Source organism: Planococcus citri, chromosome 1 (assembly GCF_950023065.1).
Source record: "Planococcus citri chromosome 1, ihPlaCitr1.1, whole genome shotgun sequence".
Taxonomy (NCBI): domain Eukaryota; kingdom Metazoa; phylum Arthropoda; class Insecta; order Hemiptera; family Pseudococcidae; genus Planococcus; species Planococcus citri.
Window position 1 is genome coordinate 3427180 of NC_088677.1, and position 27231 is coordinate 3454410.

At 33.6% G+C, this 27231-nt stretch overlaps 3 protein-coding genes across 14 annotated transcripts in view; all 3 read right to left on the bottom strand.

Annotated features, from left to right (window-relative positions):
* LOC135844958 (uncharacterized) overlaps positions 1–27231 on the bottom strand; it is a 150766-nt gene that overhangs the window by 118762 nt on the left and 4773 nt on the right. The gene's annotated exons all lie outside the window — the stretch shown is intronic.
* LOC135845041 (uncharacterized) lies at positions 1174–26435 on the bottom strand. The gene is made up of 2 exons (XM_065363499.1): positions 23846–26435; positions 1174–3836 (listed from the first exon to the last, which is right to left on the bottom strand). The coding sequence occupies exon 2, from the start codon at positions 3789–3791 to the stop codon at positions 1740–1742; it is 2052 nt and encodes a 683-aa protein (XP_065219571.1). The 5' UTR covers positions 3792–3836; positions 23846–26435; the 3' UTR covers positions 1174–1739.
* Positions 7080–10563, bottom strand: LOC135845026 (uncharacterized). The gene is made up of 2 exons (XM_065363472.1): positions 9691–10563; positions 7080–9613 (listed from the first exon to the last, which is right to left on the bottom strand). The coding sequence occupies exon 2, from the start codon at positions 9557–9559 to the stop codon at positions 7436–7438; it is 2124 nt and encodes a 707-aa protein (XP_065219544.1). The 5' UTR covers positions 9560–9613; positions 9691–10563; the 3' UTR covers positions 7080–7435.

Below are 27231 nucleotides of genomic sequence, written 5' to 3' on the forward strand. Positions count from 1 at the left end.
GGCACCAGTAATTTTCAAAAAATCGCTGGAGGCTCCAAAACCACTTGAAATTAGTTTGCAGAATTAATTTCGGCTTTTCAACTCCATTTGATGAAATTTGGTAGGAATTTCCAAGTTTCAAAAATCTACTGGAGCTCCAGTAATTTTCAAAAAAATCGCTGGAGGTTCCAAAACGACTTAAAATTCACCTGCAGTCGACTTCATAGCTTATTGAAATTAGTTTGTAGAATTAATTTCGGCTTTCCTACTCCGTTTGATGAAATTTTGTGGGAATTTCGAGTTTCAAAAATCTGCTGGACGCTCCAGAACTTCTCAAAACGGTCTGAAACAGTTTCCAATCGATTTGGCAGGTCGAAAATAGGGTATATCCTAAATGTCAGCTTTCCAGGTTAATTTGGTAAAATTTTGATTTTTTTCACATTATTTTGGCCAAAATTTGATTTTTGAAAATTCACCAAGAATCGAAAAAGGCACTTTAGCACTTGAAATTTTGACAGGTGATGAATTTTTGCATGATCTTTCGATCTACCTTTGAATGGGTTAAAAAATTTCATGCTAGTCCTATGTTGGAACGCAAAATCTGCGATTTCGGCTCACCTGTCAATCAAAATGGCCGCCATTTTGGAAGTAGGGCCACTTTTTTTCTGAGGACAAGGGCTAAAAATGTTTCTTAGGACTCCCCCTTTAAGAAAAAAGTTACCCCGGAGGATCGGCAGGGGGGTGCAAGTGATCCTTATGCGGGCCCTCCGACTATCAGCCAAAATTTGGAAATTTCCAAAAGAAGTAACTTCACGAACTAAAATTTAGAAACAGTAACCAAAAGTTGGATACATTTAGTAACTTTAGCAACGTTTTCCTTAACTGCTGAATTACTCCCCCGGGGGGGGGGGGGGTTAATTCTGGCGATTCTTATAAAATAAAGTTGGTTTCATTTTCCTAAATCACACATTGTATTTTTTCATAAAGATATATTATTTGTAATTAAGTTGTGGTTATTTCTTTGTCATCAATTCTTGCAATGTTAAGACTGATGAATGTTTTCCTTCGTCTGCTGAATCTCCATTTTAATATGTATTTCATTTCAATTTCTGTAATATTGATTGTTGCGATTTTTTAAAAATGAAAATGGTTCTATTTTTTATAATTATTCGTTGTACGAGTTACCAATCACTCAATCTCCAATTTGTTTTTTTGTTTTTTTTTTCTCTCAAATTGATGTTCACCCAGGGGAATTCGAGAACAAACATCAGAAGTTTTCCTCATTCCCTTATAAAACCTACATACAAACAAATTTTGTGCAAAATCAGAGGGCCCGGACCCAAAACGAGGCTGATTAAACATGTAATGACGCATCAGGGACTTCTCAGCCCTGAAAAACCAACTTGCTGCAGATATTCGAGGAACCCACACTATTTTACCTTCGAGCAGAATTGGAAATATCGTGCCTACATTTCGAATGAATTGAAATCAAACTCGATTTAGAACAGGAACATCGTATATTAAGGCAATTGACAGTAAAATGAGCTAAAAAAATGTGTATAAAAACGACGCTAATAAAATAAAATTAAAAATAAATATCTGAACAAACAACTCAAAGCCTTTAAAATTACATTATTCATATTTGTACTCGATTTAGAAAAAAAAAACAGTCTTTAAATCTCTGAAATGTGCAACTCCAAAACTTCGATTTTACCCAACTCTTTCAATTCGGAAACTACCCCGGCCCCAAACCCCACATCCTATCCGATCACCGCTAACCTAACCCTCTTCGCACTCTCCACATCTTCGCCGAAACTCCAATTTAAAAACACGTCGACAAATTCCCAAGGACCCTGTTGCAAAGCATCTTTAATAACCGTCCATTCGTTGAAATTGAACGTTTTATTCGATTTATAAATTTTCGCCGCTTGCCAGTTACCGAAATACCAAGCAAGAAACTGGTCGAAACTAGAAAGTATCTCTTGATTGGGGCGATCTCGATTCGCCAACACTTCTTGCCTAAAATTACGTAAAATTATTTCGAAAATTTCGTCGATAATTAACGAATTCTTCAACTCTGATATCTTCTCTTTTCCTAGGCGACACCAATATACGAACTCGATGAATCTTTGCTCTAGAAATCCGGATATTTTACCAGAGGCGAAGTTACGCTGACAGTACTCCAAATACTCTAGTTTTGTTTCTTGCAGATTTTTCATCGTAGTTGGAAATCTAATAAACACGTTGACGACTTCGGCGAAACAACAATCGTCTAATTTGCTATAAATCCAACCTACGCATTCCGGACTCGAGGTGAATTCGTTGATAAACTTTTCAGCACTTTGTTCGTTACGGAAAGTATCGTCGATGAAGGAAAGGCACATAGTCAATTCTTCCTCGCTGCAGGAAACGAAATGATCTATATTCGAAAAAATAATCTCTTTAGTCAGGTTTTCCAGACGACGACGATTCTCGACGAAAAAAAATAAAAACTCTTTCAGCTCGGAATACATCCCTTTATTTATAAAAGCGCTGAAATAATCTCCCATATTGTCTAAACTCGCAGCGATATCTTCTTTAGCGAGATTAATTTCTTCGTCGGTTTCGAAACATAATTTCATCAGTCGTTCCAGATCGCAAGGTTTGGCACGAATCACCAATTTACGCCAATTATCCATCCATATCTCTTTCCTCATCGAGTAGCTATTGTCTGATAATAATTCGAACATGAATTCCAGATCGTAATGTTGGAAGCTTCTAATCTGGTCATCTAATTCAGCGAATAAAGCTGGTCTCGGAATGGACGTTTTCAACGAGCCAGGAGCGCTGGACCATAATTCAAGAAGTAAAGCGTTCAGTTTGCCAATACTTGGAATCCCCAATTCGGAAGGATTGAACACCATTTTCCACACTTTACGCACAATTTCGACAAATTCCACGCTAGGTAAAAAATGTCTCATACAAGTCCACGCTTTTATCGCATCCTCGTAACGCTCTTCTTCGGCGATAAATCTAGTAAAAATATTGAATCCAAATCGCCTACATACTTCTTGTACCTGACTTTGGTTCAGCCTAATCAATACACGTTTCATAGAATCGTAATCGCATACTTTTAGCAGAATTTTAATAGCCTCGCGTGTTTGACTTTCTTCGGTCATTTTGGACCAAAAATAATCGAAAGCTGCCCAATTTCGATCATACCTCGAGACAGAAAGCTGGTTCGCTATGAAAGTTTCATCGACGGGAACACTATTCGAGATATTTTTCCAATATTGTACCAAAGAAAGAGGCTCGAACCAGCACTGTCTTTCCGCTATCGAGGGCCAGATTCCTCTGACGTGATCCTCCAAACAGAAGAAACACGCCATTCTGAACTTGATCATCGGATCTAGATTTGTTTTCACCAGAAAAATGTTGACAAAGTTTTGGAAACAAATCGTGCCATCTGGTTTGCAAATAACGTTATCTAAATCTTCTACGCATATATCAACGTTTTTCTCGCGAGCCGCAGCATTCCAAAAAGTTTTCTCCCACATGTCTAGCTCTTCGACAATTATCTTGATACGTTCGTCGATAATGTCTGCGATGCTGGAGGGTACAGCTAGCGTTTCTCGACAACTGAACACTGGGTATTTATGCAACCTTCCGGCTTTTGGCAAAATGTAATTAAGATAACGTGTCTGATCGTGGAACTTTTTAATCGATAATGAAAACGCAAATTGAGTCGCAGCTAGATTTTGTAACGATAATCGCGGTTCCAAACAACTGAATGGTCTGTCTCTAAGAAACCCGAGGCCATCGTCTGTATCCATTTTTCAGTATTTTATGCTTCGGTATAGAGTCCTCGAGTGGGAAATCTAGAAATCAAAAAGGATTTCCATTAGAATCTCATTCCAGTCAGGAAATTCTCCAGTATACTTATGTAATTATGTACATCGAGGTGGAAATTTCAAAACGAGACTATCCATTTCGTGCTAAAATGTTTCCACTGATTGCTTACATGTGATCTCGAGTTTCAAAAATTTTCAAAAGTTAATCTTTTTGGAGGAACTTTAGCAGCAGGATCGATGGAAATTTGAAACAATCGATAGCAGGAGAGAATACTGCACTTGATTTTCACTTCTATCAATATTATAAATTGTAGGTAAGAATCCGATAATTTGAGCAGGACTAATTTTTGGAACCGGATCAACAGTTTTGCAGTCATTTGCGAAATAAGCGGGGGGGGAGGGGGGTGGGTTCCAAATCAAGTCTAAATGCACATCAAGTCATTTTAAACTGGTTGCATTTGAAATCGAATGAATAAGACAAAAAAATACAGGGTTGGGAACGATTCGAACGTCAGACATGATCCTTGATTCGAATCATTTTTCAAGCATTTTTTTATTCGTGATCCGAATCATTTTTTTTTTTTTGGCGATTCAATGAAAATAATTCGTGAAACGATTCGAATCCCACTTTCAAGTGATTCGTGATCCGAAAACAGCCACGATTCCCACAAATCGTCATTAAAATCGCGATTTTTTTTCAAAAATCTGCGCCTGGGAATGTTTGAAATTATTCGAAGGTATTCGAATTCGAGTCAGTTTTCAAAAAATTTAAATAAAAAACGAATAACGATTCGCGATTTGTCAAACAAGGATTCGAATCGTTCAAATAATTCGAGATTCGAATCGAATTTTCAACGAGTCGTCCCTGGCCATGAATCAAGTTCACGAATCATTTCTTTGCTTCACGTTCTCTTCATCATGCTAAATTCTACTTAAACTTTTGAGATACTTGATCAACTTTAAAAGATATTCCGAGCATTTGCTGCCTAATTCACCTCAATTTCATCAATTTACTGGCAATTTTCAGTTCGTTTTCGTGGCCTGTAATTTTTGCCAATTTTTATTTCGCGTGAATAATATTTTAATGTATTTTATTGGTAATGATTCACAAATTTACAAATTTACACAATTTTCAAATCGTTTTGCTCAAATTATGAAATATTTTATTGATTTTCGGTTGTTTTCATGTCATTTAAACAAGTTTTGAGATATTTTATGGAATTTTCGCCAAATTTGTAACCATTTATTCTACTGTTTGTTTTGGCTATTTTCAACCTTTTTTTTACGTCAACTTTACAGATTTTTTTTTGGTGATTCTTCTCGCAATTTTTACCCATATCACATCTTTCAATTATTTCTAAATTATTTTCATAAAATGTTTGGGCAATTTTCGCAAAGTTTGATAATTGTGCTAATTTTTTATAAATTTATGGTATGTAATTTTCGAAACCTGAGACATCATTTTTTCAAATTCCATACTTCGGAAATTTTGACAATTAATTTACTGCTACAATGAGAATATTTCATCATTTTTTGATATTCTATGCGACTTTTGCTTGATTTTACTCAAATTTTGAGTAATTTGACCAAGTTTTGATCTTTCTAGAAGGTTTTCATACCATCTTAACTGGTTTTAACAATATTTCAAGTAGTTGTTGAAAAGTTACGAGAAATTTCTCTGAAATAGAAATTCCGCCAATTTTTGGTAATTTATAATCGGAGTTGCGATGCATTCAAACTTTTGTTCAAATTATGACAGCCTGAAAAAATTGTCAAAGAACTTCAATGGAATGGAATATTTCATCTTTTGGCAACCCGTTCGGTCTTTTCAAAACAGTTTCCTTTCATTTCAAGACTCCCAAATCAACCTCCGAATCCATTATGCTGATTTTAAAAACAGGGTGTCCACAATTTTTGGCAAGTCATTTTCCCTGACTTTTCCAGGTTTTCCAGACCAATTTTCCAGGGTTTCTAATTTTCTATACTTATCCCATACTTTAAGGAAGAAGCTTTTTTCTGCGGGAGGAGAGGGGGGGGTAATTTTTTTACAAGTTTCTCTTCGAACTGGATAGCTTTTGAAAATTTTAATTTCGAGATGCCCAAAAACGAGGAGTTTTTTTCTGGTTTTTCAAATTTCAGAATTGGAATGATGTTTTTTTGAAGGAAGTTACTTTAAAAAAAAAAAAAGAGAACAGGCTCGAGTGAAGCGAAGGTGAAAGTTTCTGAAAATTTGCATTTCGAGAGGCATAAAAACGAGGTGTTTCAATGCGAGGACTAGTAGTTCTTTTTTGGCTTCTAAAATTTTATAATTTGAATGTTCTTTTTCAAGGAAACCGATTTTGAAAAAAAAAAAAAACAGAACAGGCCTAAGAGGGGGCGAAAGATCTTGTAAATTTGTATGTTCAGCTGCATAAAAACGATCGTGTGTTTTTTTTTGTGTGAGGATTTCATTTTTTGGCTTTAAAATTCGATTTTTATTATCTAGAAATTTTCATTTTGCTATTGAAAAAGAAAAAAAACATGCCTTCGCTTCGCTCGGGCAAAAGTTTCTGAAAATTTGTGTTTCCAAAAGTAAAAAATAACGTTTTGTTTCATCACAGGTCTTTATTATCTAAAATTTGCAATTGATGGTTTTTTCAAAATTCCGGGGATTTTCAGTGAAAATTACGAAGTTTCCTGACTTTTTCCTGAGTATTCCAGACCAACCAAATTCCCTGACTTTTCCAGATTTTCCAGGTTTTCCAGGCTTGTGGACACCCTGTTTTATCCAATAAAATGAAGGTTTTTGTTCGACACAATTGAATGGTTATCTTTTCAAAAAATAACAGAATACTTTCACTCTTGTATGTAAATCAAGATTTGCTGTGAATTTTTACAAACCTATACGAGTTTCCAAAAAAGATCAAGTTTCTGTCTCTCCATTTACGTTTTTGATCTTCAAACAGTGTAAGTAAGAGTTGCTTTTCAACGCATTCTTCAAAACCATACAAAATCTCGCCCAAAACAAAGGGGTCTGAACATGTTAGAATCAAAACAACATTGAAAAAAGAAACATTTTTTACTTCTGCATTATAAAAATTAATAAGTAACTGAAAATTGAGAATAAAAAATAATATAAAAATAATTTTGAAAAATGATATCACAAATCACATCCGACGAGTATAACACAAAAATACATACTGTAAGTTTAATGATAATGAATAAATGCACAAATAATATATTGATACTGCAAAATTTCAAGAGTATGTACTCCGTACTAAAATGTACCACTTTTGACTTTTTTTTTTTTTTTTTTTTTTTTGAAAATTAGAGATAGGATTCGGAAAAAAGTTGTGGGAGGTCCTTGAAACTTTTACCGTCACTTTTCTGCTGGGGTTTCAAATTTGAAAATAAAAAAAATAGTCAACATTATTTTCTTCAAGGTCAATCAAAGAAATATTTTAGAAACGAAAATGATGATTCCTCATTTTCACAAAATACAAACTTACATCGACAATCCTAACACAAAAGCTCTTCAATTCTATAACACACAACAACGTCTTAAAACCAGATGTCAATAGTTTACTTCTGTCAACTTTACTACTACGTATTAACTTCAAAAATCACTCGAACTGCATTTCAAACCATCAAAGAAACTTCTCTGGCAACGTCATTTGGAGGGAATCTCTATACAGCGATAATCTAACTTCATTCGCTTTGTTTTTATCGTTTTCAAACCCCCATAACAGCAGCATATCGACGATTTCTGGGACACGTCGTCCACAAACAATAAGATTTGTACGTATGGCCGGCCATTCGTTATAATTGGACAATTTTTTCGATTTATACAGTTTAGCCTGTTCCGAACTACCAAAATACCATCGAAGAAATTCGTCAAGATATACCAAACTTGACTCATCAGATCCACGACTAAGTACTTGCATAAAATTATTCAAAACTATTTCAAAAATATCGTCGATAACTAAAGACTTTTTGTACTGCGATATCTTCTCTTCTTCTAACGAACACCAAGACGAAAATTCGTTAAATCTTGTCTCATCGAATCCGGTAATTCGTCCACGAGCAAATTCACCACAACAATATGCCATGAACCTTTGCTTTATTTCTCGAAGACGTTGACTAGAGGTTAGAAATCTGCTATACAAACTAATAACATTATCGAAACGACCATTGGCCAGTTTTTTGTAAATTGAACTCAAACATTCCGGATTCAATATCATCTCCTCCAAAAACTTATCAGCAGCTCGTTCGTCACGAAATGTGCTCTTGATGAAAGCATAACACTTGGCTAATTTATCGTCGTCGTACGAGTACGAAACGATCAGGTTTAAATTCGACACGATGATCTTTTTACTCAGGGTTTCCAAACGATTTGGCTTTTCGGTGAAAAAATTCAAGCAATCGTACAACTCCGAATAGAGTCCTGAATTTACACAACCTGTGAAATAGTATCTCAATGATGCATCCAAAGTTGTCTCAACGTTTTCTATAAACTGTTGAATTTCATCTCTGTTCGAGAAACATAATTTCATCAGTTTCTCCAGATCCGAAGACTTAGCTCGAATGATTAATCTAGGCCAATAATACCGCCATAATTTTTCTTTCGTCTGGTACGAGTAATTCGTGTTCTCCAGTAACTCGAATATGAACGTGAGATCATAATGGTGAACACCTCGCACATTCGAATCCAATGTAGCGAATAATTCATTTGCAAAGGCGAATGATGATTTTAACGTGCTTGGAGCATCGAGCCATATTTCAAAAAGTAACTGGTTATTTTGATGTATTCGTGAGATCAGATAATTAGAAGGATTGAACACCGCATTCCACAGCAGTTTAACAATTTTTGAAAATACTTCTGCGCCAATTGAATTTTTCACAAAATGCCAGAATTTCGTCGCGTACTCGTAATACTCGTAATGCTGCATTTCTAGCAACCGTTTAAAAAGGTAGTGACCATTTTCTGCACTTATTTCTCGAATCTGTTTTTCATTCAGCTTGAATAGCACACGTTTGATAGAATACGAATCGTGATCTCGAATAATTGCGATTGCTTCTCGAGTTTGACTTTCTTCTGTCAGCTTTTCCCATAAATATTCGAAAGCCAACCAATTACGAGCACTCACCGAAGCAGAAAGCAGATCTCTTACAAATGATTCTTCGATCGCAACATTATTCAGAATTTTTTCCCAATACACTATCAACGGTGGATTATTAAACGCGATCAGCATTTCCGAAACTAAAGGCCAGATTTCTCTGACGTAGTTCTCCAGACAATATAAACAAGAAATTGCAAACTCTTCAGTCCGGCGCAATTTTCTGCTCATTAGTATGTTTTCTACACATCCTTTAAAATTAAATGTACCGTCTGATTTCAAAGCGATACGATCCAAGCTTTTTATAAATATTTTAACGAGTCTTGTGGGTGATTCAAGTGGTATTGCGTACATCATCGCTTGTATATAATTTTTTTCCCAGTGTTTTATCTCTTCACCACTGATTAGAATAACATTGTCGATAATCTCTCTGATGTGAGACGGAACATCGAAAGAATCACGACAACTGAATGAATGGTAATCCATCAACGATCCCTGCAGTGAATCAGACCATTTTTCAGTTAGACTATCAGAACGAGTCTTTGAGTAATACTCATTTTGCCATAAGGTCGAAGCTACTTTAATCGCAGCTAAATTTTGTAATGATATTGACTGTTTCAAGAAACTGAACGGTTCTTCGGAGTTCGTGCCCATTCCAAATTATGTAGATTTCGGAACTTGCTTCTGAGAAGAGGTAGACTTGAGAATCTATAGATCAAAAAAATTATCTCATAAGAATCTCGCCTGAATTGGGAAAAACTTTCCATACGTGTAACAATAATTACCTAGGTAACTGGAATGCATTCGATTCGTTGAAATAGAGGAACTCGTCGATTAAAATAAAACGAACATGACAAATTTACATAAAGTAAAATGATCACGAAAAATTACTCGTTCATTTCATAGCTAAACTACGTGTATATACGGAGAGGCGATTCGAAGTTGCTCTTTTTGAACTTTGGACAGACTACGCGAAGTCGTGGCAATCGCGCCCGAAACGTAAATAAAAAGATTGACTTTCAACTAATGTTTTACAACAAAGCGTATACGTAAGTAGATAAATGATTAACGAATAGGTCGAATAATAATCCATCTACCAAAACGACGAATTCGATACAAAATACGAACAGAAACATTGTACAATTTTTCCAAAAAGCGGGGCTTTCTTTCAATTATTGCCAAAAAAGTGATAGGTAGGCAGATAGGTACTTTTTTTTCGCAATTTTTGTAAAAAAAAGTTGAACTGTTTTGCAACTATTGGATAGAAAAGGGGGGATTTTTTGACAACTCAGGCACGGTACCTAACGGAATTTTTTATGAAAAAAAGGTCACTACTTTTGCACTGAATTTTTTCAACCAAATTTTCAGAATTCTCTCTACTCGACACCCCCCCCCCCCCTAACTCCACACACAAAAAAAAAAATAACGAAGTCAAATTTTTCACGGCAAAAATTATCAAAAAAATTGAAATTTGAAGAAAATTTGTGTTACACTGTTGCCAATTTTATCAAAAATAAACTTTTTTTCAATGATTTCAAGGTTTTTGTAGCGCGTTTGAATTTCTTAATTTTTTCACAGCCTTTTTTGTTAAAAATAAGTAAAATTCGTGTCAATGTCAATATTGTTATCGTTTATTTTCGTCGTAATTACCTGTAATTCGTAGTATTATCGAGATACATTGTATCGTTTTCGTTTCCGAAAAGTCAACAAAATACCTCCGATGACTTTTCTGATTTTCTATTCGAATACTCCGATTTCTGTTCGAATTTATTGCGTTTCCGTTCGCATTATGGCGATTTTATTTTCATTCGATTAATGTACATATTTTTATATTATGTATTCGTGTAAATACATCTTTTATTTCAAATGTGCGCATCATATTTTATTAGGTTATGGGTACCAGATGCGCTTAACTGTGCCTTTCGATAAACAAGCACCACGGTGTTGGAATGCTAGATTCCATGCTTTCCTCATAAAACTCGGTTTTGTCCAAAGTAAAGAAGATCCCTCTGTATACATCTTCTACATAAAGCGAAATGGGAAAATTTGTAAGCTCATTTTAGCTTTATACGTCGATGACGGACTGGCATCATCAGACGACAAAGAACTGATGGACGCATTTATCAACGCGTTACAGTCCGAATTCAAGATCGTTTCGAGAACAGCAGACCAGTTCCTGGGTGTTCGAATATCTCGATCTTCGAACGGAGATATTTCCCTGGATCAATCACTGTATATCGAGAAACTTACAAAGCGGTTCGGAATGGCTGGCTGTAAGTCAGTAGATACTCCGATTGTAAAACTATCTACAAAATCTGACATTGAGAAAACGTCTGATTTTCCCTACCGATCAGCAGTTGGCGCACTGCTGTATGTTGCCAGAGGTACTCGATTCGATATTTCATACGTAGTTGGCGTATTATCGAGATCCCTGGAAAATCCATCACCCGAAGATGTTAGCTGTTTGAAGCGTGTTATTCGATACTTGAACAGTACAATAAACTTCAAGTTGGTATACAAATTTGATCCAACTGTCAAACAGCTAGAATGTTACAGTGATGCAGATTTCACCGGCTGTCCTACTACATCACAATTGACAACTGGCGTTCTGATCAAGTATGCTGACGCGGCGATTTCCTGGATCAGCAAACGACAGCAGTTGGTAGCTGACTCGAGCTGCAAAGCCGAATTAATCGCCGCTAACGAAGTATTGAAGGAGATTATCTGGATTTTGAGATTATTTCAAGAATTAATCGATCTGTCTGACATTCCTGTGTTATTGGTGGATAACAAAAATGCCATTCGAAGAGCCGAGAATGTTGAATTTCATAGCAGAATGAAGCATATCCAGAGGAAGTACTTCTTCATCCGTGACCAAATTCGAGCAAATATGATCGATGTTCAGCATATTCAAACTGAGCAGCAATTGGCTGATATACTGACGAAGCCGTTGCCATGTCCTAGATTGTCAATCTTGCGAGAACAATCTGGATTGACATCATCGATTGTTTAGATCATTGTTTTTATAATTCTCGAATTAGGGAAAATGTTAAAAATAAGTAAAATTTGCGTCAATATTGTTATCGTTTATTTTCGTCGTAATTACCTGTAACTCGTAGTATTATCAAGATACATTGTATCGTTTTTGTTTCTGAAAAGTCAACAAAATACCTCCGATGACTTTTCTGATTTTCTATACGTTTCCGTTCGCATTATGGCGATTTTATTTTCGTTCGATTAATGTACATATTTTTATATTATGTATTTGTGTAAATACATCTTTTGTTTTGAATGTGCGCATCATATTTTATTAATAAATTCACACTTTTTTCACTACTTTGACTACCTGTTAAATACCCTGCATGGGCAACACAGTAAAAATTTCGCAACTTCTGGTGAAAAATCTAACTTCTGACAATTTGAGTTTCAAACAAAAAGTTGTTTTCAGCAATTTTTGGTATAAAGAAGTTACACAAGAACAATTTTTAAAAAAGAGCGAGACTTTTTGGAATTTTTTCCAAAATGACCACGATACTTGACATTTTTTTTTTGTTTTGCAAAAAATGGCACTTTGGCAATCTATAAGCGAAAAATGTTTAGGTAGTGTGAATTTGCAAAATGCAAGACTTTGACATGTTTGCAAAAAGCAGAACTTTTTTAGACTTAGAGAAGTAATCTTGGTAAAAAGCGAGAATTAGGATGATGAAAAATAAAAAAATTTCAGTTTGGAGAAGAATTTTTGAAACTCTAAAAAAAGTGTGTTAATATTTCGTAGATAAACGTTTACATACAATGATAATGATCAATTTTTTTTACAATAATATGTAAACAATAATCACAGAATTAAAATTTCGCAAAAATTGCGGAAAAAAGTGATGAAAATAGGTTAAAACTTCAACTTCTGAAATTTCAGATTCAACATCATCTCTTCAAAAAACTTCTCAGCAGCTTGTTCGTTACAGAATGCGCTGTTGATGAAGGATTGACACTTGGCTAATTTGTCGTCATCGTGTGAAACAATCAGGTTAAAATTCTGCGTGATGATTCGTTTACTCATGTATTCCAAATGACTCGGAGTCGTGGTGAAAAAATTCAAGCAATCGTACAATTCTGAATAGAGTCCTTCATTTACGCAGCCTCTGAAATAATCGCTTAATGGATCCAAATTCGTCTCAAGGTTTTCTAAAAATTCTGGAATTTGACGTTTTTTAGAGTAACATAATTTCATGAGTTTCTCTAGATCCGAAGGTCCAGCTCGAATGACTAATCTAGGCCAATACAACAGCCATAATTTTTCTTTCGCCGGGTACGAATGATGCGTGTTCTCCAGCAACTCGAATATGACTGTCAGATCATAATGATGAACACCTCGCACATTCGAATCCAATGTTGCGAACAATCCACTCACAAAAGCGAATGATGAGTTCGACGTGTTTGGAGTGCCGAGCCATATTTCAAGAAGTAACTGGCTATTTTGGTGTATTCGTGAGATATGATATTCAGAAGGGTTGAACACCATATTCCACAACATTTTCACAATACTTGAAAACACTTTCGTGGGAATTGAGTTTTTCACAATATGGCAAAATTTCGCAGCGTACTCGTAATGCTGCATTGCTAGCAACCCTTCGAAAAGGTCATAGCCATACCAGTATTGTGCACTTATTTCTCGAACCTGTTTTTCGTTCAGCTTGAATAGCACACGTCTGATGGAATATGAATCGTGTTTTTGAATTTGAATAATCGCGATGGCTCCTCGTGTTTGATTTTCTTCTGACAGATTATCCCATAAATATTCGAAAGCCAACCAATTACGATCACCCGCCACAGCAGAAAGTATGAGTAGATCTTTTACAAATGATTCTTCGATCGGGGCATTATTCAAGATCTTTTTCCAATACACCATCAACGGTGAATTAAACGCGATTAGCGTTTCCGAAACCCACGGCCAGATTTCTCTGACGTGATTCTCCAAACAAAATAAACAAGCAATTTTGAACTTTTGAATCGGGTCCAATTTTCTGCTCGTCAGTACGTTTTCTACACAGCCTTGTAAATTAAAAGTACCGTCTAATTTCAATGCAACATTATCCAAGCTTTTTATAAATATTTCGACGAGCTTTTTTTTAGACGTAGAACTGTGTGGCTTTGTGTGTAGCAGTGCTTTCATATAATTCAGTTCACAGTTTTTTATCTCTTCGCGACTGCTTAGAATAACACGGTCGATAATCTCTACGATGCTAGACGGAACGTCGAAAGAATCACGACAACTGAATGAATGGAAATCCATCAACGATCTCTGCAGCGAATCAGGCCATTCTCCAGTTTGACTATAAGAACGAGTCTTGGCGAAATACTCGTTTTGCCATAAAGTCGAAACTACTCTAGTCGCAGACAACTTCTGTAACGATATTGACTGTTCCAAAAAATTGAACGGTTTTTTGGTAGGAAAATCCTCAGCAGATTTCGTGTCCATTCCGAATCATGTAGATTTCGGAAGTTGCTTCTGAGGCGAGATACTCTTGAGAATCTATAAACCAAAAGAAATGATTTCATAAGAATCTCGCCTGAATTAGGAAAATCCTTCTACGTGTAAGTGTAACTAATAATAATAAATTTGAAGCCATTTAAACTGGTCTGGGATGGGTCAGAACAGTTGTAGTTAGCTGCTGAATTCGACTTCGGAGCCTTCTGAATAAATTCGAAAATTCTGGGTAAATTTTGATCCCGCTGGAGGCTCCAAAGAATGACCAAAAATGACGAGATTTACATCCATGTGGTTTGTTTTCAGGGTAATACGGTGATTAAGTTTCAAAAATACTTCGAAAAGGAATTTTTTTCATCAATTCTCGCTTTTTAGTAAAATTACTTCCAAGTTCCAAGTCTAAAAAAGCCCTGCTTTTTGTGAAAGTTGTCAAAGTATTGAATTTTACAAAATAGACAACAATTTTCGCCTTCAGCAAAATTGCCGAAGCTTTTCTTTGTTGCCAAAAAAATTGCTATAAGCAGGCCTTCCTTTTGCCAAAGTTACTGTCGAAGTCTCGTTTTCTGCCAAATGAAAAGTAGCAAAAAGTTTCGTCTTTCGTTTTTTGCCAAAAATGGCTAAAAATGGTGGTCATTTTGGAAAAAATTCCAAAAAGTCTCACTCTTTTCCAAGAACTGTCCTTGTGTCATTTTTTTGCCAAGAATTGCTAAAAAATATTTTTTTTGTACTCAAACTGTCAAAAGTCTAGTTTTTCGCCAGAAGTTTCAAAAATTCTCACTTTGTTGCCCAAAGTTGCCAAATATCTCGCTTTTTTAAATCAAAGTAGTGCAATAAAATATTTCAACTTTTTTTCAACAAAAATTGCGAAAAAAGATTACTTTTTTGGCATTAATTGAAAGAAAGTCCTGTTTTTTAGAAAAATGGTAGCCTGCAATGTTTCTATCGAGTTTCATTTTTAAATTTCAATGAAAAACAAAAATTAGCTACGGTTGTTTAAATGTGATTTTTTTTTGCATTAAAATGATTTGCCCATATTTTGTCAATTTTTTTAGTTATGTACTTACTTTCTGAAGTCACTTCTTTTCTGGAAAAAAAAATGGGTAGGAGGAGCCCAGCAGTTTTAAACTAGCGAGATCAGAGGACATGGGCTTCAGGGTTCATCAGATTATGCGTGTGATGTATCTTAAATACATAGATAAGCGTAATTTTTACCAAAATGAAAAAAACTTTCTATTTTCAGCCGCCCAAATTAATTTCTGCTATCTTCTGGAGGAATTCAAAAATACTGGAAAAATGGACAAGCATGCTGGAGGTTCTGTAACGACTGAAAATGTTGGAATTTGTTTTTCTTATATATACCTAGTGGGTATAACCCAGTTTTTTTCAGAGGGGTGATGTGTCAAAAATACCTTTGCCATTTGTATTTTCCATGGGCGAAGCATTCTGCTAACACTTCGTGACTCAATTTTACACCGAATTTTTGTTTCTATGATTTTTGAAGATCTCCAGAAGGCTCGCTTCAATTATGGGTAGGTAAAAATCGAATTCTGGCTTGATTCAACCAAATATTTATTTACAACTGGGGCGATTTTCAAGCAGTTAAAGTAAGTTTCTTGACAAGTATTTATAAAAAAAAAAAAAAATCTGTTCGGAGAATAATTTTTGAACCTCGTGCGAATCTCCATATACCCCTTACAAGCAACATCCTGGATTTGAATCTACCTGGCTATTTCCAGCCATTCTAGAGTATTTGGCGAAATTTTGTCTTTTCCAGAATTTTTGAATCTCTTCAGAAACCTCAGAAATTGATGTAAGCAGCTAAGAATTGAGTTCTGACTCACCCCGACTATAGTTTAAAGAGTTTAATTAAAGTGTGTTTCCGATCAGAAATTTTTAATCGTTTGTCATTTTTACCAAGTTAATACCTACACTTAAATTAGATTTTTAGCAACCAAAATTAATTTATAAATGATGGAAAAATCGAAAATCACACTGGAGTGAAGGCTCTGTGATGACTGAAAATGGTAGAACTGGTTTTCACCTCTTCTACTAAAAATACATATTAAAAATTAAGAAAGAAAAAAACACAAAATGGAAAAAAATCTAGAAATCAATTTGGACGGCTGAAATTTTGGTCATAGGTATTTCAGACCACGCTATTTCCAAAATTCCCATTTCAGTTCAAATTGAAGGCAGACACCTTGAGCAAAGAGGATCCCTCATAACTCATAATAAAAAACTACTAATAAACGAAAGCTCAACTTCAAACTTTCAAGTTTTCATTATTCGAATTCCATTCAATATTTATTTAATTTATGAAATTATTTCCTTGCATTTCATTTCAATCACAGTTCCAACCAATCTAGAGCAAAAACATCATGATAATTCAAATTTCAGAACTGATCAACACCTTTTACATATAATTATACGTAGCGGTAAGAGGCAATTTTAAACAGACATCAGACTCTCGTACATCATAAAAAACATAAGTAAGTAACGTGAAAAAAAAATTAAAAATCAAAAATAATGAAAACATAAAATTGAATCAAGACTGGCAACTGTAACGTATACTTTCATAATAAACAAAAAAACAATCAGATAACAAGGCAGAAAATACACAAGAAAATGAAAACCATATTAGACAAACAAAGATGAAAGAAAGCGTGTTTTTTTTCATACATTTTCAAAGTTAAACCTAATGACACGACACACTCGTACTATCACTTCTCAGAAAACGTTTCCTCCAAATACTCAGTCAATCTCATCCAACTTTTCAAATTCAAAATAAATCTCTGAGCATCTATTTCTTTCGACTGCAATATCAACTTCTTGTATTCTCGTGCAGCGTTCGAGTCAGTTGAGAAAAAATCCACTTTACGATTCAACTGATCGAAATTCTCACCGTTTACTAACTTTTCACAATGAGATTTCATACGATCTGAATTCATGACGGTAAGTTTAAACAGCTGCAGCAGTTCATCATCAGGATTCGGTAAGCACATATCGATTAATTTATTCATAATAGAAAGATCAGCTACATGAACAGCGAATCGATCAGCGTTCTCGATAAATATCGTTCTCCTCGAGTCTTCGTCGCTGCATCGAAACAATTCGAGTAAAAAATTCATCGACATTGATTTCGAGAAAGGCTCTTTCATGGCGAATATCGCTTCCATAATATCGTCGAGTTGAGTCGTCGCTACGAATATTTTCAAATGATCCGGCGCAGTGATCCAAATATCGAGCAGGAAATCTACTTGTTTTTCGTGTTCCACTTTGGAACTAACATCGAGTAGCAATAAGGACGTAATTAATCTTTGGAATTGATCTTGGGTCGTGAAATCTTTAGCATTCGTCCAAGCCCACGAAGCTGCCTCTGGTAAACGCAGTCGTTTCCAGAAATTCAATATTATTTTATCGCAAATACGAGACAGTAAATTTTTCTGTTGATACCAGCTCATCTTGGAAATTAACTGTTGTTGATTACAATGCGTACGTTCTATTCTATACACAGCCAATGATATTTGATCTTCACACCCGAGACGATCCCAGAAATACTCGAAGGCAGCCCAGGTCGATCCGTAATCGCAAGATTTCTCAGCCATTCGCATATTAAACAAACGTCCATTCGACGACTGCCCGTGAATCCAATAATGAAACAGAGGATCTTCTTCGAAACTCACTTGTCTAACGAACATATTCGGAAGCGTGTACAAATTATAATTATCGAATTCGCTCTGCATACAATACTGACTCATAATAACGAATTTTTGAACTTTGGTCAAATCAGGCGACGACAGCATTTTCTCCGCGGTTTTTTTGTAATCAATTTCGCCATTTTGAAACCAAACGCAAGAATTGAGGTCGAAACGAGATATACTGTAGTGTTTCCAATCGTTTGAAAATAAAGTATGCCTGAAATGATGTATCCATTCTCTGGTTTGATCGCGAATTTTCCCCAAGCACTGTTTCAAGATTTTTTCGATAATTTGCGGCGTTTCCAAGCTTTTAAGTAATTCGTTCGTGTGCAGGATGTAATTTTCGTCTAGGCCGAATTCGATTAAAGCGTCGCGTGTGGACACATCCATGAAAACATTGGTTCTCGAACGTGAGATGTAACTGCGCCACAACGCCAAGATTACCTGGTTTGATGCGATTTCTTCTAAGGTTGGTAATGAGACAAAGAATACGTATTTGTTTTCGTCAGATTCGTGCTCTTCCGGGTTCATCGTCAACTTTTTCGCGCAATTATCTGAAATCGAAATTGTCTTCTTAATTTTCATCGAAGCTTGGTCGTTGTTTTTTTCTAATTTTACGTAGCACGAAATTTTATTTAAACGAATAGAATAATCAAATTCGAAAAAAAGCGGTGTCACGGGCAAAAAAAATTGTCGTCTGCGACTATCTTTTTCTCTAATTCTTTCTTTACTCAGCAGTATTCTTTCTGATGAATATTTTTGAGACAGCGCAGAGGGGAAGGGGAGTAAGGGGTTACATTTTTTCAAACCCAACCCTTCAATGTGCCAGATTCCCGAATTTCCAAATCATGACAAAATTTCTCAAAAATAAAGTAAAATGTCGACGAGGTTTTCGAATTTAGAAAAAAAATGAAATTCAAAGTTTGATTGAAAATTGAATTGTTGAAAGTAAACAAATTTCAATGTTTTTGAATTTCATTTTCATGACAAAATTTGTCAGAAACCAGGGTGTCTAACAAAATTTCTCCGAAGAAATGCAGTACTTTTACAGTACCTTTTGCATTACCTTATTTTTTTTTATCCAGCTTACACCGATCCCCCCCCCAACCCAAGAAGAAAATATATATTTTTGAACCGGTTGGAATTTGTCGATAAAATTTTTACAAGTATTAATTTAACAAGTGTTGCCATCTTTTGAGGTACAAAATGAACATTTTTTTTTTAATTTTCACCAATTAATTCATTTTCAGGTTTTAAAAAAATTTTAAATCAATGATTCTGAGAAAAAATACAGTACTTTTCAGGCAAAATGCAGTACTTTGCAGTACTTGCAGTACCGAGGATTTCAATGCAGTACTTTTACAGTACTTGCAGTACCTGCAGTACCTGTTAGACACCCTGAAACAATGTGAGATGTCAAAGAGATTTTCGATTTAAAAAAAAAAAAAAAAAAAAAAAACAGAAAAAAAAGAATTCAAAATTTGGCGGGAATTGAAATTTTTGGAGGTCAACAAAATTTCTATGTTTTTAGCACTATTTAAATTTAATTTTCAAGACAAAATTTGTCAGAAGCAGTGTGAGATGTCAAAAAGATTTTCAATTACCTATATAAAAAAAAAAACAGGAAAAAAATAATTCAAAATTTGGCGGGAAATTAAATTTTTGAAAGTCAACAAAATTTCTCTGTTTTTGAAATTTATTTTCATGACAAAATTTGCCCAAAAAAAAACAATGTAAAATATCAAGATTTTCTATTTAAAAAAAAAAAAAAAAAAAAAAAAAAAACTGAATTCAAAATTTGGTGAGAAATTGAATTTTTGAAAGTCAACAAAATTTCTCATTTATTTTCAAGACAAAATTTGTCAAAAGCAGTGTGAGATGTCAAAAACATTTTCAATAAAAAAAAAAAAAAAAAAACAGTAAAAAAAAGAACTCAAAATTTGCCGGGAATTAAAATTTTTGAAAGTCAACAAAATTGCTCTGTTTTTAAAAATTACTTTCATGGCAAAAATTTTCCAAAAATAATGTAAAATGTCAAGGTTTTCTATTTAAAAAAAAAACAACAACAAAAAAACTGAATTCAAAATTTGGTGGGAAATAAAATTTTTGAAAGTCAACAAAATTTCTCTGTTTTTGAAATTTTTTTTTTAAGACAAAATTTGTCAGAAGCAGCGCGAGATGTCAAAAAGATTTCAATTTAAAAAAAAAAACAAAAAAAACCGAATTCAAAATTTGGCGGGAAATTTAATTTTTGAAAGTCAACAAAATTTCTCTGTTTTTTAAGTTTGTCTTCAAGACAAAATTTGTCAGAAGCAGTGTGAAATGTCAAAAATATTTTCAATTAAAAAAAAAAAAAAAGAATTAAAAATTTGGCGGGAAATTAAATATTTGAACGTCAACAAAATTTATCTGTTTTTGAAATTTATTTTTGATACAAAATTTAACAGAAGCAGTGTGAGATGTCGAAAAGATTTTCAATTTTTAAAAAAAATAAACAAAAACAGAATTCAAAATTTGGCGGAAAATTAAATTTTTGAAAGTTGACAAAATTTGCCACAAAAAAACAATGTAAAATATCAAGATTTTCTATTATTAAAAAAAAACAAAAAAAAAACTGAATTCAAAATTTGGTGAGAAATTGAATTTTTGAAAGTCAACTAAATTTCTCATTTATTTTCAAGACAAAATTTGTCAAAAGCAGTGTGAGATGTCAAAAACATTTTCAATTTAAAAAAAAAAAAACAGGAAAAAAAGAACTCAAAATTTGGCGGGAATTAAAATTTTTGAAAGTCAACAAAATTGCTCTGTTTTTGAAAATTACTTTCATGGCAAAAATTTTCCAAAAATAATGTAAAACGTCAAGGTTTTCTATTTAAAAAAAAAACAACAACAAAACTGAATTCAAAATTTGGTGGGAAATGAAATTTTTGAAAGTCAACAAAATTTCTCTGTTTTTGAAATTTTTTTTCAAGACAAAATTTGTCAGAAGCAGCGCGAGATGTTGAAAAGATTTTCAATTTTAAAAAAAAAGATTTTCAATTTTAAAAAAAAACAAAAAAAAAACTGAATTCAAAATTTGGTGAGAAATTGAATTTTTGAAAGTCAACTAAATTTCTCATTTATTTTCAAGACAAAATTTGTCAAAAGCAGTGTGAGATGTCAAAAACATTTTCAATTTAAAAAAAAAAAAACAGGAAAAAAAGAACTCAAAATTTGGCGGGAATTAAAATTTTTGAAAGTCAACAAAATTGCTCTGTTTTTGAAAATTACTTTCATGGCAAAAATTTTCCAAAAATAATGTAAAACGTCAAGGTTTTCTATTTAAAAAAAAAACAACAACAAAACTGAATTCAAAATTTGGTGGGAAATGAAATTTTTGAAAGTCAACAAAATTTCTCTGTTTTTGAAATTTTTTTTCAAGACAAAATTTGTCAGAAGCAGCGCGAGATGTTGAAAAGATTTTCAATTTTAAAAAAAAAGATTTTCAATTTTAAAAAAAAACAAAAAAAACCGAATTCAAAATTTGGCGGGAAATTAAATTTTTGAACGTCAACAAAATTTATCTGTTTTTGAAATTAATTTTCATGACAAATTTGCCAAAAACAATGTAAAATGTCAAGGTTTTCTATTTTTTTTAAAAAAAACTGAATTTAAAATTTGATGGGAAATTGAATTTCTGAAAGTGAACAAAATTTATCTGTTTTTGAAATTTATATTTTTGAGACAAAATTTGTCAGAAGCAGTGTGAAATGTCAAAAAAAATTTCAATTAAAATAATAAAAAAAAAACACGAAAAAAATAATTAAAAATTTGGCGGGAAATTAAATTTTTGAAAGTCAACCAAATTTCTCTATTTTTGAAATTAATTTTCATTGCAAAATTAGCCAAAAACAATGTAAAATGTCGTGGTTTTCGATTTTAAAAAAATCAAAAACGAAACAAAAAAAGGAATAAAAAATTTGGTGGGAATTTAAATTTTCGAAAGTTAACAATAAATTTCTCTGTTTTTGAAATTTATTTTCATGGTAAAATTTGTCAGAAACAAGGTAAGATGTTGAGGAAATTTTTAGGTTTTCAAACTATTAAAAAAAAACAAATATGTAGAATTCAAAATTTGGCGGGAAAATAAATTTTTTAAAATCAACGTACTCACTGTTTTTGAATTTTATTTTTACATATGCTCTTACTTAGGGTCATGGCAGTGTTATAATTTAAGATTGTTAATACTGCTGTAAAATAAAGGCTATTATTATTATTATTATTATAGGTAGAAGAATTTCCACCAAATTTTAAAAATCATTTCGCAAAATTGAATTCTAAAATCGCTCAAACATTGATTTTTGGGCTTCTAGGTGTTTACATACTTCAGTTGTTGTAGTCCCTCAACATGAAATATTTCATCTTTGTGGGTAATTTTCGTACTATCAGTTCTGTAAGTTTGATAAAAAACTGAATTGTAAAAGGAATGTTTTGAAAAATTCTGCGATTTTATTCAATTTTAAATATTAAATTATTTCTTTCAATAAGAAAAATTCCGAATCGGTCTCCTCGAATTTCAAAATGAACTTCGATCATTTATTTGTGATTTGGGAATCAACTCACCAACTCCCAAACTCATAAATATGTGGGTAATTTCACAATTCATTTCATCTACTTAAATCTTCCAGAAGAATATTTTTTATTCGCTTAGAAAAATTATACGATTAATCGTAGTCAAAGATATTGCAATTCACAGATTTCGGTATCTGTCTTTTCTATTTCCAAATTAGAAACGGTTCGAGAAACTCGAGCACTACAGGAGCAGGTTCGTCTACGAGTACACAAGATAGGCAGAGTTTTGTTCAGTTTAGTGGATCGAGGTTCCAGAACCAGAACCAACAATTCCATTGTTATGTCTCATGCATTAGTTCGTCTAGTAGTTTACTGTTTAGTCTGTTTAGCTATCCTCCAGCGTCCTAGACATGCTCTACGTCTATCGATAACACTAAACACATTTCAACATTTTAGCACATTAGTGAGTAATGTTCTCCTCTTTCTTCTCTCCCTTTTACCTGCGCCCTTCGACCTACTTTCTTACAAAATCACAATACACATTTCATCCCTATTCGTTCGACGTCCAACCACGCTTCTTCAGTACATAATGTATTATTTAAACCAGTTTTACATGTATCTTTCAGACATAGCAGCGTTTTAAAAAGTCATAGCCTCGTAGCTTCGTTATTGTTCATCACTTCTTAGTACAGCATTTTTCAAGAATAAAGACAATACGAGTAGAGTTTTTGCTCGTACCTGCCCTTCGACATATTTTATCGAAGTCTGAAAATAACGAAGACGAAATAGTCGAGTATCAGTACAGATTTATTAGCTTCCAGTTATTCGTCGATAAAAAATAACAAGAGGTGTGTAAGCAATATAAGTAACATCAGCTGATTAATACATATTACTCATCAAGTCATCAATTAATGAATTCATTCGACTCCATCGAGGGGATGGGGAGGGTATTCCCACATAATACGTTAACTCTTGATATGAACATACAATAATTCAAACAATCACATAATATTCATGCAAATAGATACACATTCAGTAACATAAAATTTCATGCAGATAAATTTGCTTGTGTTTTACGTGTGAAATACACAAGTGATCATTGAAACATATCAAAATCAACACCATGAATGATACAATTCACTCGATGAACCATTCATCATTTACACGATATAAGTAGTATCGATTCAATTAAGACTATCTACTTACGTTACAGGATACCAAATTGTATCAGTAATCGAATTAACACTTCGACGACAATAAACGATCAAATGAAAAATGAAACTGACGATATGTAAAAACGCAAACAGGCAGGGTACTCGAATATTACAGAAAGTACACGTACTTTGATTCCATAAACACACGACGTGTTACTAATTATCAAGAGATTTCAAGTTACACGAAATACAACCGGATGTCAATTGTCAATAGTCTAGTAATACACCATGTTCCACAATAAATGCTCAGTAATCTGATTGACGAGAGACCGGAGACGAGACACGAGACTCTAGCTCTGTTCTATTCGCTACTCCGAGTAGCTCTGTGTACTCTCGTGATTTTCTCCGGAACCGATAAAAGAGTAGAGAGAGTAAGGGAAATGAGTCTTCGAAAAGAACACAAATCGAAGAACACCTTGTAAAACAATTAAATTTCAACAAAAAAAAGAAAATAAACACTCGTAAAACGGAATGTTGGAATACTGATTGTAAAAAAAAAATTGTCGCCTTAAAAAATCTGCTCTTTTTACTCTACTCCTTCTGCACTTCCTTTTCAGCAGGTGTAGAAAAACCTGCTCTAGAGCAGCTCTTTTGACTCTACTCCTAGCGAAAAGAACGGTTTGACAAATTACTCCGAGTAAAAATGTGCCAATAGAACACTGTATTGCTGCTCGAAGCAACTCGGAGTTGCTCGGAGCAGCGAATAGAACAGAGCTACAGACAAATCCCAGTATTCTAAGGAAACACATCATTTTATCAGTGTGGCCAAAACGAACATGACGAAATGTGTGAACGCATCATCTAAACGCGGTAAAATTGAAAAAATTTTCTAGTTGAATAAAACTCGGAATTTTCATTTCTATTTTATTACAATATAGATTCAAATTTAATACGATATTAAACCGAACGTGGAATTCTGCAATTTCAAAATTTCCCCTCGAACAAGAAATTTTCATTCTGGATACCTACATAATTTGCGACTTAAATCAATGCCTATAAATTTGGCCAGAAATTAGAATATTTCCACGAAAATGTTTTTAAAACAATTTCGAAGGATTTTGACCCCAAACTGGGGCAGTTTCCTTGATTTTAGATAAAGTCTCATTGCATATTTCAAAAGGGATTAAAATTTTTCGAGTTACAAAATGACAGCTTGAAATTGAGTTTGTTTTTTGAAATTATCATAACATACCCAACAATTTCCAAGTGCTCATAAAATGATTTTTTGCCGAAATGTTTACTTGTTTTGATTGGTTATACTGACAGTTTTTTCAAAAACCTTGAAAATCATAGGCCAATTTTAGTCTCAAAATACTTCAAAATTGCTCAAGAAAACTCGTGAAATGTTAACATAATACATATTTGAAATCAATTTTGGGTTCAAAATTTCTCAAAAAAGCTCAAAAAATATTTCCGATAAAATACTTGCACGTCTCTGAAATCATGACCCAGTTTTAGTCTTAAAATTCTTCAAAAATGCTCAACAAACATTTTCGTCTGAATATTTGAATTTCTTGCAAAATTTTAACCTATTTTGATAGGTCACAAGGTCACTTTTGAATAATTCTACCTCGAGTCATTTTCACTTGAAGATAAACTTGCAATTACCAACACCCCCTCTCCCTTCCCAAATATCAGCCAAACTAATTTTTCGAGCCTTTTTTAAAAAACTGAACTGTAAACTATTTTATTTTCACCTTCAAACAAAAAAAATAAATATTAAGAAATTTTCAAAATTCAAAAACTTTGAAAATTTTAATTACTTATTATTTTTATTTACACCTATCTTGAGTTTCAAAATAATATTTCCAGAATATACAACAAGAAAATTGGTAAGGGGAGTGGGGTGGGGGTCGAATTTACCACAAAGATCGATTCTAAAGCGATTTGAAAACACCCCAAAAAAAAAGAAAAATAAAGAAATTGCTAGAAGAAAATCAAGTTCTGCTGAACGCCAAAGATCAGCAACTTGCAATTACAAACACCCCCCCCCCTTCCCCAAGCAAGCCAAACTTATTTTTCGAGCTTTTTTTTCAAACTGAACTGCAACTATCTTATTTTCACCTTCAAACAAGAAAAATAAATATTAAAAAATTTTCAACATTTTTGAAATTTTTTCTAAAATTTAAAACCTTGAAAATTTTGTTGAATTTTGAAATTTTTGATTACCTACTATTTTTATTTAGATCTTGAGTTTCAAAATAATATTTCCAGAATATTCAAGAAGAAAATTGGTAAGGGGAGTGGGGGGGGGTCGAATTTACCACAAAGATCGATTCTAAAGCGATTTGAAATTGTTAGAAGAAAATCAAGTTCTGCTGAACGCCAAAGATCAGCTGAAAATTGATGGGAGGGGGGGGAGGTCGACTTTAGCGTACAGATTGATTTTCAGATTTTTATCGCTAGACTTACTCTTCTTGTAGAAAATCAAAATCCTGATGAACTTATTTCTCCATTTTCTAAACTCTACTAAAAATCAAAAAATCAACTTCGACAGCTTGAAATTTACTTCTTGCCATTCACTTATCAATCATCAGTCACCCTGAAGCCTGTATGACATCACTTCACAAAATTTCAAACACCGATAAGCTTCATTTTTCAAACTCTTCAACGCCTGTTTTCGGCTGTCCTTCAAAAAACCAATCCCGAAGTTTAGTTAAACAAACTAAATCCCCTCGTGAAATATTCAAAGGCTCTTTATCAAGCTCGTGTAATTTATTTATTTTAAATTTCCTGCTCTCTTCAATTCGTTCGAAATACCAATTCAACCATTCGTCAGCTTTGGACAATAATTTTTCGTCAAATTCACTTTCTGACATGCAATGTTCGCAGAACTCGCTCAAAATACAATCGAAAACACCATCGATGTTGAAATTTGTCTTTTTGAATTCGAGTAACGTTTCCTCGTCATCTTCGATACACCACGATACAAATTTTCGAAAGGACTCGACGTTCAAAATCAGCCAGTAATTCGGATCGACGATTACTGATTTGAAAGAATCGAACAAGGTTTTTTTGACAATTACGAGATCGTCGATGGTAAACACTTGTTCAACTATGCTCATCATTACCTCAAAACTATTAATATCGTTAAATAATTTAATATTTCCACAATTGCGAGCGTATTTCGAAATAAACTCCTTCTTCACCTCCGAGACTAATAACTCATCATTGGCAAAAGATTGATCGATAAAGTTACATAATTCGTTCCATTTACTAAAATTAAAGATAAACACACTTCTATCGAGTGAACTCAACACCAACAACTTTTTCTTATATTCTCGAGAATTTTCAACATCAGTCGAGTGAAACTGCACCTTGCGATTCAAAAGATCGAAATTTCCATCTTCGATCAACTTAATACAGGTCGTTTCCATT

What these genes read in the sequence shown, in the direction of transcription:
- LOC135845041 (XM_065363499.1), bottom strand. Translation starts at nt 3,791, where the DNA reads ATGGATACAGACGATGGCCTCGGGTTTCTTAGAGACAGACCATTCAGT.
- LOC135845026 (XM_065363472.1), bottom strand. Translation starts at nt 9,559, where the DNA reads ATGGGCACGAACTCCGAAGAACCGTTCAGTTTCTTGAAACAGTCAATA.